The following is a 16,107-nucleotide window of genomic DNA, read 5'->3' as shown; positions in this document are numbered from 1 at the left end:
AGAAGAATGAAAGGCTATGTTGGCCCAGTAGGAGGCTGGCCCGTTTGTACCTTGAGTACTTCCACCTCATACCAGGTCCAGTTATCCCCTAGTAGTAAAATTTAATAGTGTTCTTGCAGCTTAGGCTGATAGAGATAGCTGTAGCAGAGCAGCTTAGGCTGAACCAGGAGACATGCAAAGCTACAGCAATATCACTACAGTTACATAGTACTTACACAATAAAAGGCAATACTTAGTGTTACCAAAAATAAAGGTACTTTATTTTAGTGACACAAGGCCAAAAATATCTTAGTGACCCCTGACCTGCTATTAAGGTCAGAGCTCGATCCACACGCCGCGCAGCTCCACCAGACTGTGCCCGTGCCCTTCACCCCTCCCTCGCTGCTGCCACAAGTTTGAGGCCCTCAACCACCCGCAGGCACCCGCCTGTGCCTCATCCCTGGTGTCTAGTGGGTTTCCGTAAGTATTGTGTGTTTGTTTTTGGATCTGTCTTTGTTTTCTGCCATTTGCTCTTTGTTTTGTGCCATTTGCTCTTGTTTTGTGCCATTTCTGTGCTTCTGTGCAAACTTCTGTGCCTTTTACTCGGCGCTTTCTTTTTCACGCTCCTGCCCGTTTTCGGCTTTTCCTAGCTGTACCTTCCCACCGCTGCTTCCCTGCGGCCCCACCCTCCTCGTGGCCCCATTCGCCCCCCGCTCCCGCAACCCAGCTGCTCCTCCCTCCCACCTCCCCTTCTTAATGGCAGCCGCTGCGCTGTGCTCAGAGTGACCCCTGACCTGCTATTAAGGTCAGAGCTCACTCCACATGCCGCGCAGCTCCACCAGACTGTGCCGTGCCCTTTACCCCCTCCCTCGCTGCTGCTGCAAGTTTGAGGCCCTCCACAACCCCCAGGCACCCACCTGCGCCTCATCCCTGGTGTCTAGTGGGTTTCCGTAAGTATTGTGTGTTTGTTTTGGGATCTGTCTTTGTTTTGTGCCATTTGCTCTTTGTTTTGTGCCATTTGCTCTTGTTTTGTACCAGTTGCTCTTGTTATGTGCCATTTCTGTGGTTCTGTGCAAATTTCTGTGCCTTTTACTCACTGGTTTCTTTTTTTGCGCTCCTGCCTGTTTCCAGCTTTTCTAAGCCGTTCCTTCCCGCCGCTGCGTCCCTGCGTCCCTGCCCCCGTCACACCCCCATTCGCCCCCTGCTCCCCCCTCCCAGCTGCTCCTCCCTCCCACCTCTCCTTCTTAATGGTGGCCACTGTGCGGCTGAGCCACACCAGAGGCAATCCTGTCTGCGCCCGTCCGCGCCTGGTTCGTGCCCAGCGCTAGAACCCCTGGCCTGCACACTCCCCACGCCACCAGATGCCGCTACAGTGCCAACAAACTCCATGCCCTCAACTCAGGCTGCTCCACCGCCTGCGTCCAAGCCACCCTGGGGCACACCCATGGACCTTTCTCCTGTCGGACCTGCAGCTTCACCTGCCACCAAGCCGCCAAGCACCGCACCAGAACCACACACAACCACCTCAGCTGCATCCTCCTCAACATCCGCTCCGTCCACAAGCACACCGTTGAACTCTGGGACCTACTCACCTCATCGTCCCAAGATGTCGCCTTCCTCACTGAAACCTAGATGAATCCCTTCTCGGAACCAGACATTGCCATAGTCCACAAGAACACCCTCAGAATCTCAACTAACACCAATGACACCCTCAACGCTGCCGAACACCTACACTTCCAGATTCACATCAACGCCAACACCACCCTCAGAGGAACCCTTGTCTACAGCCCCCCAAGCACCTGACCACAGTTCAGTGACTCCATCGCAGACATAATTAGCACCCAGGCCCTTGCCTCTACAGACTACATTCTCCTCGGCGACTTGAATTTTCACCTCAAGAACACCAACGACAGCAACTTCACCGCTCTGATCGCCAACCTCGCCAATCTCGGTCTTAAATAACTGGTCAAGATGCCCACCCACTCCGCCGGCCACACGCTCAACCCAGTCTTCTCCGCCAGCAGCCACATCACCTTCAGCCATATCACCGAACTCCACTGGACCGACCATCACTGTGTCCATTTCACCTTCCAGAAACCCACCACTCACCACCGCCCACAACAGATCCCTCGCCACAGCTGGAACAAGATCTCGGAAGACCAGCTGATCTCCACCCTCGCCCGGGCCCCGCCACCCAGCACCACCGACCCCAGCACAGCTACCCTCAACCTTAGACATTGGCTAGACGACTGCGCCAACACCCTTGCTCTGCTCAGGAAATCCTCCAACAACCGCACCAGGACCAAGGCCATCTGGTTCTTCAGGCCTCCAAGCGGGAGTGCCGGAAAATCAAAAAGAAGTGGCACCACGAACCAACAGAGAGCAACCACACCGCCCTCAAGGCAGCCATCCGCAAGCACCACCAGCTCATCGGGACCACCAAAAGATCTTTCCACAAAGATAGCATCGACAACAACGCCCACGACAGCAAAGAGTTCTTCAGCATTGTCAAAGAACTCACCAACCCCAGGTAATGCTCCATTGACCACACTCCATCGCAAGACCTCTGCGACTCCCTCTCCACGTTTTTCCATTGCAAGATCATGGAAATCCATGACAGCTTCAACTTCTCGCCCCCCACTACCACCACGGCCACCACCAACCCCGACGCACCCAGCCACACCAACCTCTTGCTCTCCTGGACCCACATCAATGACAAGGACACCATCAAAACCATAAGCACCATCCACTGCGGATCTCCCTCCGACCCCTGCCCCCACCATGTCTCCAACAAAGCGAGCCCCATCATTGCCCCCCAACTCCGTATGATCATCAATAGCTCCTTCGAGACCACCACCTTCCCGGAGAGCTGGAAGCACACCGAAGTCAATGCCCTGCTGAAGAAACCAAAAGCGGACCCCCGAAGACCTCAAGAATGACTAACCCATCTCCCTCCTCCCCTTCCCGGCGAAGGTCATCGAGAAGATCGTCAACAGCCAACTGACCCGCTTCCTGGAGGACAACAACACGCTGAACATCTCCCAATCCGGATTCCGTAGGAACCACAGCACCGAGACCGCCCTCATCACCGCAACCGACAACATCAGGACCATGCTCGACAAAGGCAAAACCGCGGCCCTCATCCTCCTGGACCTCTCGGCTGCTTTTGACACCGTCTGTCGCAACACCCTCTGCACTCGCCTCTATGACACCGGGATCCGCCACAAGGCTCTGGACTTGATTACATCCTTCCTCTCTGGCAGAACGCAGAGAGTTCGCCACCCTCCCTTCCTGTCGGGAGCTACCAAAACCATCTGAGGCATTCCCCAAGGGTCTTCTCTCAGCCCAACTCTTTTCAACATCTACATGGCACCGCTCGCCAACATTGTCCGATCCCACAGCCTCAACATCGTCTCCAACACCGATGACACTTAGCTGATCCTCTCACTCACCAAGGACCCCGCCACCACCAAAACCAACCTCCACGACGGACTGCATGCCATCGCCAACTGGATGGAGAAGAGCCACCTCAAACTTAACTCAGATAAGACAGAGATCCTCATCCTCGGCTCCAACCGCTCTGCGTGGGACAACTCCTGGTGGCCAGCCACCCTAGGAACGACACCAACACCCAGCACCCATGCACGCAACCTAGGTTTTATCCTAGACTCATCACTCACCATGACCCAGAAAGTCAACACCATCTCATCTTCCTGCTTCAACACCCTCCACATGCTTCGCAAGATCTTCAGATGGATCCCCAATGAAACAAGAAGGACGGTCATGCACGCCATCGTCAGCAGCATACTGGACTACAGCAACGCGCTCTACGCAGGAACCACAGCCAAGCTCCAGAAGAAACTACAACGTATACAGAATGCCTCCGCACGCCTCATCCATAACATCCCATGCGCGACCACATCTCAGCCCACCTCCAAGACCTTCAATGGCTTCCCGTAACCAAGAGGATCACCTTCAAACTCCTCATCCACGCCTACAAAGCTCTTCATAACACGGGCCCGGCCTACCTCAACGAGCGACTCACCTTCCACACTCCCACCCGCCAACACCGCTCCGCCAACCTTGCCCTCGCCACCATCCCTCGCATCCATCGAACTACAACCAGTGGCAGATCCTTCTCACACCTCGCTCCCAAGATCTGGAACATCCTCCCTGCCCACCTACGACAGACCAGGACCTCCTGACCTTCAGGAAACAACTCAAGACCTGGTTATTCAAGCAGTAGCAGTAGCAGTCCTTCCCTCCCCCCTTTCAGCGTCTTGAAACCCTAGCGGGTAAGTAGATATGTTTGATTGATTGATTGAGTGAGAGGCAATACTCCTTCTGGAGGTAAGTATTATACACAATATATACACTAGACACCAAAATAAGGTAAGTAAATAGTCATAGGATAGTGCAAACAATACAAAATACCATAGAATGCAATAGGAAGAAATAGGTCTAGGGGCAACACAAACCATATACTAAGAAAGTGGAATGTGAATCACAAATTCCCCCCTAGACAAGTGTAGTGTGAAGAGGGTTGCAGGGAGTGTAAGAAAACCATGAAGGTGAGTAAAATACCCCACCGCAGAGCCCAGGAAAGTATGAGTAAAGTACTGCAAGTTTCCTCAGGACACATTACAAGTCATGATTAGAGTTATTGCAAGAACCAAACAAGATTGCAAGCAATAAATGATGGATTACTGGACCTGAAGACATGTAAAGAGAGGAGACCAAGTCCAGAAGTCGCAGAAGACTCCAGGAAGGACAGGAGCCGCTGGCAACTTAGAAGATGGTGCAAAAGAGGATTCTCCGGTTGGAAGAAGTCTACAGAAGAGCACCAAGGAAGATAGCTGCGGGTTCCTGCATGATGCAAAGGATTTCACACATTGAGATGTTGGATGCAGGTGAGTTGCAGCACTGGATTCATACAAAAAGCCTTGGTTCAAGCAATGTTGCGGTTTGCATCAAAATGGCGCTGCCTGGACTCAGGAGGGACCTGGGGGCCTTAACTCAGACTAAGGAGGCAGAAGGGGCTCACAACCCTAGAAGAAACCAGGCAGGCTGGTAGGAGCTTTTAATCCTTCTCTACCCCAGCCACTTAAAGATCCTAAAGTGACAGTGGAGAGCTCCCCACTCAGAACTCCCTGAAAGAAAGCCATCCTGTAGATAGTTTGCTTCGGTGTGGCTTTGGAATCGCAAGAACCTTCTACAACTATTTTTTAAGTCAGAGAAACTGCACCATATAAATGTAGCAAGTCATAGAAAGTGCACCATAAAAGGGACATGATACAATTTCGAGATGGTGAAAATGTTAGGATCCAATTCACAAATCTATGTGCAAACCTCAGACTAACTTTCTTGCAACACTCACAAGCTCACATTCACAATTTGCAATTCACAGAAATTAAACATAGCTGACATGTAACTGGACCAGTAACTTTTCCCAGGTAGAATTATGGGTGATCCAGAGTTGGGGACGCCTGGAAAACTTGTCAAGCACCCACTAAATTTCAGGTTTTTGGGTATTTATAAACATTTTGCAGGTATTTTTAGACAGCCTTCCCCCTTGCAAATAATCAGAGATTTACTCCTGTGGTGGGCAGGAATAAATCAGCTTTTAGCTGGACAACAGAAAGCCAAGGAAGAAAAGGGTACATCTGCTGAGGAAAACATTATTCCAATACAGAAACAAAAAACACAAAATAAGTAATTTTTCGCATTAATACATATGTACATGTACACTCACTTCATTTTCACACATTTCCATATGCATATATATTAATGCATGTGAGTATTTCTATGGAAGCTGAAACTTTACAGCAGTAAATTCAAGTGTGGAAATTCGTTCATTTACAAGTGTACTCCAAAACCACTGGAAGAGCAATATTCGCAAACAACCAGCTGCACAGATATTAATGCTTAGAGTGTAAGCACTCTGTATAGCACTATTCCTTTCAATGGTCCTATTGCTCAGAGACCACAACCCCTATACCAAAATCCATAGATAAAAGGGAGAACCAAGGTAGTCCAAAGGAATGTCCTTGAGTGTTAAAAAAATCCAGTAATACTAGAACATTTCTTATAAATCTTATTGTATAAAAATACAGTCTTTCTTCAAAATCCAATGAAGTGGGAGCCATGATATTGTGTTTCAATTCGAAATGTTTTCTTTACTCCTTAAATGATCATTCAGCATTAGCTCAGACAACGGATTTCGTCCCCTAGGATTCTTTATTCATCTTTTTACTGTTTATCTGATGATTCGAAGCCTCCCCATGCAGAGAGGAGATAGCGCATCCTTCTTTGCAACACACACAGGTCATACTGCGGAAAACGAAAATGAGCATTGTTTGACACGTGCTATAGAAGAAGAATCATCAGAGAAACAGTAAAAAAGTGAATGAAGAACCCTGATGAAGTCCCATCTAGGGGACGAAATGCTTTGGCTGAGCTGATCCTTAAAGGCATAAAGAAACAATTTTGGTGCAAGTGTGCTCATGTTTGTTATTGACAAAACATGAATTTACTCACAATTAAAACTAAACCAGATAAAAGATTCAAATGAAGTTGTAGATTCGTTTTTAGCGTGAAATGGGGAGTGAAAAACTCAAAATGATGAGGGTGAAAGAGGAAGGAATTTCTACCCAGTGGAAAAAAACAAACAAAAAAGTTTGTAAAATGCACTGTGACAACTGTCTAAGCCACGATTTACACATGTACAATTATATTTAAGGAAATATTTATGCATGTGCACTCCTGCGAATCTGCAACAGTCAAAGGTTCCCAGAAATACTCCTGGAATTCTTCCACAAAAAGAATGAGAAATGTAGTCACAGGAGTATATTTCTAACTTTCTGAGACAGACTTTCAGTGTTTTATCATTGCACAATATCTGATAACCTAAATGGCAGGCAATTGTGTCAATCCATGCACTATGGGAGGGACACATTTGCCGGACTAGTTAAATTATATGTACTCCTTGCGTAAAACAGCTAACAGTTAGGGGTGGATTATGCTTGGAGCAGTGATGGGAGGGAGGATTTATCGGAATCACTATTTCCAGTTGTTAATTCTTCCCAAACACCGCATTGGCTTGAATTGGGAATATCATACGGAACTTGTACTTACGGGGCCCATTGCTATAGATTTTTTACCAATGTCAAATGAGATTCCACACGCAGATTCATCCTGCTTACAACAGGAACACTCTGGGCACTACAGTACTCACTTTGCAGAAAAATATTTCTCAGGAGGCTACAGAAGCTTTCAGTATCAGTGCTACCAATTTATGATCGCCCTCCTGCAAATGTGGAAATATCGACTATTCCTGGCTATTCACATCTGTAAGAATAGCTTGGAGATGATGGTATTATTGTTGTATGTATTTTATAGTGTTAAATTGTCTGCCGATGTTTAAAAATAAACTGTGCCACCATGTGGTCGATTGTCATAAACATGAACATAGTCAAGAAACAAGCTCCACTGCCAAGTATCAGCAAACGTAGGCCCAAATTAAGCACTGGGGCTGAAAAACTGAGGTCTAAAATATTTTTCAATGAAGTGGCAGAGGAAGTCGCATACACTATTTAAACAGCAATCCAGCAAAAACGTTTGTACCTCTGTTTCCAAAGATATTGTAACCTGGTTTTGGCAGACTTGGCATCTTTATCTTCGGTTTCATGTTCGGTTTCGAGCTTCTAGTTCTTGAAGAACTGAGTGTTGTGGTCTTTGTTGACTGCAAAGCATGAATAAACATTAAGAGGCGTATATGCTTGATTTAAGAAGGGAACAATGTTAAGATCACTGGACGCATTATGTGAATTATATATATATATATATATATATATATATATATATATATATATATATATATATATATATATATGTAATTTACATGTCCTGTGGCACAACTCCAGACAAAAGGCAACACAGATTGCAGGGATGAATGTTGGCATTTTGTAATTGTCAGTACTGTACAAGCACATTACACATTGTCATTGCAGGCAAATAAAGGAGGTGCAGTTCTCAATTTCAGAGTGGTACCCCATAAAATGAGCCCTGCTGACTCACTACGTCTAATAATTGGACCATGTATTGATCTATTTATTTATGTTCGTATAGCGCCATCATACCGTCTTTGGCTACTTTTGAGACCAAGCAATTCTGGACGATATAATTGTGTTGAATACGAAGCAGCTATGTCCAGTCATGAAAGTTAATATAGTTAGGGTAGCTCTTTGGTTGTTTTAGAAAATTCGCGCATAATTCACTAAACATTGTGCAGGTGTTGTGGGTTGATGGTTTGTTCAAAGCAAGGCTGTTGGTGAGGGCACTGTGCCATAGGTTGGTTTTACCAAACAATGGGCATATGTATCAAAGAGTTGCATCGCTCTTGCATCCTCACAATGGGGTGCCAAGGGCGATGCAACTCATAAGTTAGATTTATCAAGTCAGGCAAGGCCACCTGGCTTGATACATCCAGAGTAAAGCAACACAGCGCAAATCACAGCATTGCTTTACTGTGCCCTGGGAAGGCGTCCCATGGGCGTTCTCACACGTCCGTCCATGGATTTTGGCACATTCCTAGATTTATCATTACTATCAGGCCTGGGAATGTGTCAAAATCATACACCTCCCCAGGTGAGGTGTAACAAGGAAAAATATATTTAGTTCTCCTCGTTACTTTCTCTTTCTACGTGTGCTGCATCCTGCAGCACACGTAGAAAGAGGAAATTCCCCTTAGGATTGTTTTTATTCAGAAAGGTGTCCCTTCATACACAAAAACAATCTTGCTTACAACATAGCACGCTTGCACCATGGTGCAAGGGTGCCTGCAATGGTTCTGGGCAGCACAATGTGCACCAGCACAGGGATATGGCAGGAATACGCGGTACAACATTCAGTACAGCGCTTTCCTGCCCATTCCCTATCACATAGAGCAGCAAGGTGATATGCAGAGCTGCATGATTTTTTAAATAAATATGCCCCAATATGTGTCCACATTTCAGTCTCAAATTGAGCTGATCCATGAGATCACCTTCAGGACGAAGCTGATTGTATGAAAATATGAAGACCCCATAGGACTTGTTGAGATCGTGTCAAAACAGAGAAATATTCAAATTGTAGACATTTTTAAATGTAAAGTCCATCCAGTTGCTGTAATGATTTTATGAGGCTTCCACGATAGTCACGCTTAGTACCTTGGCATGAGCCTGACTAACACAGAAGCCTTGATTTGAAATACGCCAATACTCCTAAATTATATTTTATCCAGGTCGAATGGTAAGTCATAGAATCATTACAGCAACTGCATGGACCTCACATTAAAAAATGCTTTCAATTTGAATATTTCTCCGTCCTGACAAGACCTCTACCAATGCGATGGGGTTTTCATGTTGTCATACAATCAGCTTCATCTTGAAGGTGGTCTCGTGGATCAGCTCAATATGAGACGGAAATGTCGACGCCTCACCCACTTTTCCTTTATGCTCTGTTGATGTTTTGTTACCAAAACAGTCACCATTGCGATATTCAGAAAGTGGGCTCTTAGTACACTGCTATTTGTCTTGGAACTGTGCTGTAATCATATCTCTGTATCATAATAGACAATGTCAATGTACTATAAACTATATTGATTGAACCTCTGTAATCATTAATTTGTATTTTATGGTTACTCCCAGAATCTACTCCTAATATAATAATTTCACAAGATACACCTAAGCTGTTACTGATTTTTCTTATTATTTCCTTGTGAATCAACTTTGTCACTTCTCAAATAACTTGGTTTATGTTAAACTATATATAAAGCAAGCAGGATGCCATTAGATTACATCATAATACTCAGTTGAATTCATGTAAATGTTTTCTTTCCAATAACATTCCTTGTAGGCACCTTTAACCGCTACACTATTAAGATTTCAGCCCACAACTGCTTAAATGAGTACCCTTTTCCACTATTGACTTGAAAGTTGGCATGTCCTTGTCCTAACCATTTGGTTTCTGCAGCCTGTTCCTGTGTTTTTTTTATGGCTTTGTTAAAAAGTATATTCAGCCATAGAATAGTGTTTTAAATTATACAAATCCTTAGCAGTCCCACTGTGTTGTAAAGCAGTTACTTCATTGTTCAAATGAGCCCAGATAGGAAGATGCTGGTTTACAAACTGATTATTTTTTGTTTGGTTAGTTGCTAGGACTTTGCTTCGGTTTGCGATTAATTGCATAGTGGACTACATCTCCCAGACTTCTTTCGGTGTTGCTGCAACTCTGACATTGTTATATGCCATTAATTCCATTGAGCTATTTTTTGTCAAAAATGCTCAAGTCTTTTTTAAAAATTGAACTAAGAAGCCCTATGCTTTCCTCGGGTCAAATCTTCTCTCAACATCTATCAGTCCTAGTCTTGTTAAGTATATCAAGATCTGCAGTACTTGAAGTGCCATAATCTAAAATTCTGGATGATGATTTCAAATAATTTTAGTGTATTAGTAGTGTCCATCGACATGAACCCAAGGGAAGGTACATTAAACTTGATTCTACCTATTGCCCATGCTAAAATCCTGATGCTGCTGTTACTGTCTCAGTAGGCTTTACTGTTAAAGTCCTTATTCCTTAGTTACTGAAACATGCTTGGTCAATACACACACACTTTCTGCTCACAACATTCATCTTTGCAACTTTACAGAGCATAGCCTTTTGGATGTAGTAGCTATCATTGAAAACTAGCTGGACCAAGCTTCTGGTCTTACAATTTAGTTTAGCCTTGGTTGCAAACTTTAAATCCTATGAGTCGGCCGTATAGGAGATGGGGGTGTGGGTGTCACTATGATTAAAAAGGTCCTAGAACTCTTCAAGTATAGACACCACACCAATGTTTATTTTAACCATACTTTGACCGGCTTCCCAACTTGGAGCAGTCAGACTAAGGGCAGCACTCTTTTCCTATTTTTATATGATTTAACTGGCTTGTCTATCCCTAGTGACCCAAATGTGTAGAGATATGTAGCAATCTCCACAGGAATGTTTGCAATAGAGAGGTTCTAATCCCTGTGCAGGGGTGGGGGGTGGTGAGCAAGAGCATTTAACAAGTGTTCTTGTTGGTATTCAACAAAGCACTGAAGCCACAAAAGATTCATCCAAGACATTTTAAATTTATTAAAAACCTCAAATATTCCTGCCTGTCTTTCACTGCTTGTAAAGGGTCTCCAGAATAGTGCAATGAGCTACAATATTGCTTTTTCGACAAACTAAGGACCTGATCTAGAGATTAGTGAACAGAGTATTCCGACACATATGTGACTGAGTGCTCTGTCCTCTAATAGCTATGTGTACCTGCCTTATTAAGAGCAGGCCATCAGATTTCTGTCAACAGTGTCCTTATTCGCTCGATTTAGGGACTTACTGGCCTATGGGGCAATCAGGCAGTGCCTTAAGGGCTGGTCTGATAGGTTAATGAGTAGGACATTTTATTGGCTGTTTGTGGGCCTGTTTTATGGTGTGGTGTGCCCGTTTTCACTACTGATTTTCTTCATTTTTTTTATCACAAACATTGCCTGCCCTTTATAGTTTGTCACAGCCAGGGAAAACTTGATGGTGACAAACAGAACACTTTAAATAATGATTCTCCCCACCCAGGGAAATACTGTGGGTGTGGGGGTCATTAGTTATTTATCTTTTATTTTAAAAACAAGGTATCAGGGGGTGTGGCCGTGAATGATGATGGTCGCCTGCTACGATGGAACCCGAGCAGCAGTGGGGACGTCCTGACTCTTCACCACACGCCCTCTGAGACAAAGGCAGAATCCCAACCAGTAGATATGGACAGCTGCAGCACTGCAAACCCAGCTATGGTTCCAATGGCTGCCATCTCAAACCTGAGTACACGGTGGTGCAGAGAGCCGGGGTCTAGACCTCAGACGAGGCCAGAAGACCCCAGCCTCTTAACTGTGGGATGCATCCATGTCAGGGCCCGCTCCCGTACGAGCCTCCACCTAATAACAGGGGCCACCATGTATCCTGTCCTCAAACCCCCTCCTCCACAAGGTGTACCAGAGGGGGGCACTGGAACCTGTCCTATCTCGCCCTGTCTCACCTGTCCACAACACTAGACATTGTACCACAAGGGGGGAGGTCCTCCCCCTTGCTTTGCACAACCAGACCTACCTACGCTACGGATAGCATAACAGCCTAGCGCAGAGCACAGAGGAAGGCCTTGCAGCTTCACACTGAGTACCGGGGACTCCACCCTATCAACGGACTACCGGCCTCAGTCTGTCTGGGCCCAATCCTATGTATGGCCCCAATGCGCCAGATGCCTGCCTGGCACAAGACCCAATACCACCCTTCCATGCTAGGACCTATGCGAGACGATTACTATCTAACGGCACCCCCTGCACCAACCCACAACAAAAAGGCATGGATAATCCTTCATGCAGAAATGCACTAGGCCCACACGTCCCTTAATGAGTCTGCCTCTGATACCAAGGCTCTGCACCACCACCTAACATCATTGGGGCATGCTCCTACACCTGGTCGGACTCAACTTTTCGATATCTGCTACTACGTGACATGCAGCTCTTGACTCCCCCACCCCTCTATAGGAAAGTACCCTCTTTCTTGAAATGGTTACCGCCTTTGTGTACTGCTTCTAGACACTGACTACACTACATTAATAAGAGACACCTGGTATAAGGTGTAAGTACCATAGGAACCCACCACACACCAGGCCAGCCCCCCACACCCCATAAGGGTCACATTTTCAGCCAACGCAAGAACTTGAGCTGACGATGCCTGCAGAAAATTCAACCGTAGCCTGCACACCAATTACTTTATTTCAAGGTCCTCTCACAACAATGTTCTTTGTCCTCTCAACAGACACTAACCGCCTCAGGCCCACCAGACACAATTGCAGGGCCAAGACCAGACATCACGATGGAACACATTCTCCAGGAAATCACACCAGTCATCAGGCAGTTAGAGGGCATGGACACCAAGATCTCAGACCTTGCTGCGGAATCCTGCTCCATCCGCATGAACACTGCTGGATTCCAGAATAGGGTGACGGGGATGAAACATCGCCTCATGATCATAGAGGACAAACAACACCAAACCAGACAGAGAGTAGGAGCTACAATATCTTCGGAACAAACAGACCTTGAGGATAGAAGCCGCAGAGACAATGTCCACTTCTTTGGATTTCTGGAATGGACGGAGGGCGCAGACATCAAAGCCTTCCCTAGTGACATCCTTCCTACCCTCACCGGGCTCAATTTTCCCCCTCTCTTGGAGTTCCAGAAGGCACACATGATGGGACCCTTACATCGGGACCAAGCCTAGAGAACGTGCCCTGCAATAGCCTGCTTCCTACGGCATGAAGAAGTACAACAACTACTGTTTGCTCCCTTCTCCAATAGTCCAAATGACTATGAGGGTCATGACGTTCGTATTCCTCCCAATGTTTCCCACAACACTAACAACAAATGGAAGGAGTTTCTGGCCCTTCACCCGCAGCTACGACAACTGGACATTAAATTCAGCCTGTTCTAGCCTGTTCGCATGTGGGTAACAAAGGACGAAAGATCCAGAGACTTTTATGACCCAGCGGCATTTCACCACTTTCTGGATGGCCCCTTTCTTTGGACAATGGAACATATACACTTGGACACCCTGACTGCCTCTCTCTTGCAGAATGTAGCCTCTCCTCCCTCTTCCCCCACTGGCCGCTGGGGCGCCAGCGGGAATCAGAAGCGAAGCGCAGTCAAGGAGAGACACTCTAGGTCACAAGATGGCAGGGACACAGCTTCACAGGCGGTGGTGGCCCCCACTCAGGACCAGAGCAGAGACAAGTCCAGATCCCCACTAAAATCCTCTTCCACAGAGCATTGAGAGTCATCTTGCACTGGGCCATGCTGCCACGGCAAGGCCCCCTCGATGATCACCCGAAGAACAGGTAAGTATACTCACTGCACCCACACAAATGTTGTCTGTTCCATTCCTGTGTGCAGCCCCCCCGTCATCCCCTGCTTAGGGGGACCTATGGCAGTTACTACCAACCCTACTACATAGCTGGACCATGTCTCTAATGACCTTCGTACATGCATTGAACTTAACCCTAACCTCCTATGCCTTGTTACCCCACCACAGTCAATAGCTCCCACTACCATGTTTGAAATTAATTTTTAAGAATTAAGTTCATATTATCATGTTGCAGACTCTGCTCACCTGGTTCTTAGGGGTATAGCCACATACAGCCCTATACCACAATAGCCTTGCACTGCGGTGGGGCTTACTTATTCGCTGAATGATCAGATGTCCCACATATACGCCAGTACACACACGTGAGTCACCCCAAGCCCATTACACAGTGTTACCTCATTGCAGCTTGTAGTTTCTGTAACCATGTCTGTGGAAGACTTTTCCCGACACTGCATTACAGAACCTATCTGTATAACTACAGATCAGGCTACCACATGCAACCCTCTGACACAAAACCCTAGTATAGATGAGGAACTTGATACCACAAAGTGGACAAGCAACCGTGTGCATCTTGGGATCAGTCCGAGTGCTAGACCCTCCACCTTGGTCCCCCATATAATACTAACCCCTTGCAATGTGCACCATCTACTGCTTCACTTGAATCTGATTGTTTGAATCACGCACTACTCGTCCTACCCCTATACTTCCCAGTCACGCCACCATATGCGGCTTTGCACTACACTGTCTTGACGCTGTTATGGGCCTGCTGCCCCTACTAGACTGGGCATCTCACTGCACCTCTGGCATATGTGGGGACTAGCCCGTCATTGCTCACCCACCACCTGTCCAATGCACTTCACCCCAGCCTGCAGCATATATTACCCTGTCTCAAATGTTCATTCATATCTGATACAGGCAGCCCTGCATAACAATCTCCTTGGACTACTATGGAGCCAAATGCCCCCAAGTGACTAGGTACCCTATGCACATATGTAAACTGGTCTTGAAAGTGATGTTTTCCTTCTGTGGCATCGCCTTGTGTCCTCTGCTGTATATTCTGGTCTAGCTGACCCCAGCCACTATCCAGTCTAACCTACTTCACCACCCCCCTCTCTGCCTCCCCCTCCCTATGGGGAGAGCCAAACCCACCCACCAGATACCCTGTACCCCATATCTGCCCCCACTGGCCCACTACCTTGCACCACCTGAATGTCCTGACACACTCGGTCACATTGCCAGATCACTGGGGGGCACTTGCTCATGCCATACCCACCTGATTATACTCAATCCGCCCTCATTGGACCACCCATGGTTCTTTGAGCCCCACCCAGACAGGACTTGAACTATCCTCAGTCTTTCCTCTCTTCACCTCTCCCCAGCTCTCCCTTTAGCTCCACTGCTGCTATAGTTCTTCATCGTCCATCTTTCTCTGACTGTCTTCACCCACCTCCTAGGGGCCTCCTGCACTTGATCAGCGCAAGTTTAGACCTGAAGTGCATTGTTTCCAGCCCTTGCCATGGTTTCCCCTTGCCTCAGGGCCATCTCGTTGTTCTCTCCTTTTCCCCCTCTCCTTCCCTCCTTCCTTCTTCCCCTGTACTCTGTTCCCTCCTCACCACCCTCCTTACTCTTGACCATGTCACTCACAGTAGCGGACACCACCATCCCCACTGTGACGGAGGGACCCCCCATTACACCTCCTTTCCCCTGCTTTATCCCTCACCCCTGCTCCCGCCTCATAGTCTGAGACTAATCAACCCTAAAGAATTGTCCCACCTACTTCTTAGAGGTCCCATACAGGACCCAAGACAGTCTCCCCACTGCATGCTATCTCCCGGAATGTCAATGGCCTTATACATTACATCAAACAGAAAAAATACTGTCCTCATGTAGACATTGCCCTACTGCAAGAAACCCACCTTTCCCATCCTGAATCTGAGAAACTGCGTAGTGACTCTATACACAATAGCTGCCCAGCAAACTCAGCATCAGAATCTTGTCCATCCAGAAAATGCAGCGCTGCGATCCTCATACAAACTTCATTGTCCTTCACCGCCCTCAATGCTGGACGGACCTGACCAAAGTCATATTCGGTGACCACACTGAGTGTATCGAGTTGTGTATGCCGATAGGGGTGCTAAACACTCTTTCCTT

The 16,107-nt window shown here is 46.8% G+C and overlaps 1 protein-coding gene across 1 annotated transcript in view; it reads right to left on the bottom strand.

Annotated features, from left to right (window-relative positions):
- Positions 1–16,107, bottom strand: part of LOC138296695 (adhesion G protein-coupled receptor F5-like) — a 578,562-nt gene that overhangs the window by 42,021 nt on the left and 520,434 nt on the right. Inside the window, exon 20 of the mRNA XM_069236067.1 lies at positions 7,603–7,720. Within this exon, the coding sequence (XP_069092168.1) occupies positions 7,603–7,720 (118 nt within the window). The remainder of the gene's footprint in view (positions 1–7,602; positions 7,721–16,107) is intronic.

This window comes from Pleurodeles waltl, chromosome 5 (assembly GCF_031143425.1).
Source record: "Pleurodeles waltl isolate 20211129_DDA chromosome 5, aPleWal1.hap1.20221129, whole genome shotgun sequence".
NCBI classification, from domain to species: domain Eukaryota; kingdom Metazoa; phylum Chordata; class Amphibia; order Caudata; family Salamandridae; genus Pleurodeles; species Pleurodeles waltl.
Note: the sequence above shows the minus strand (reverse complement) of the source record. Positions and strands in the feature narration are given on the sequence as shown.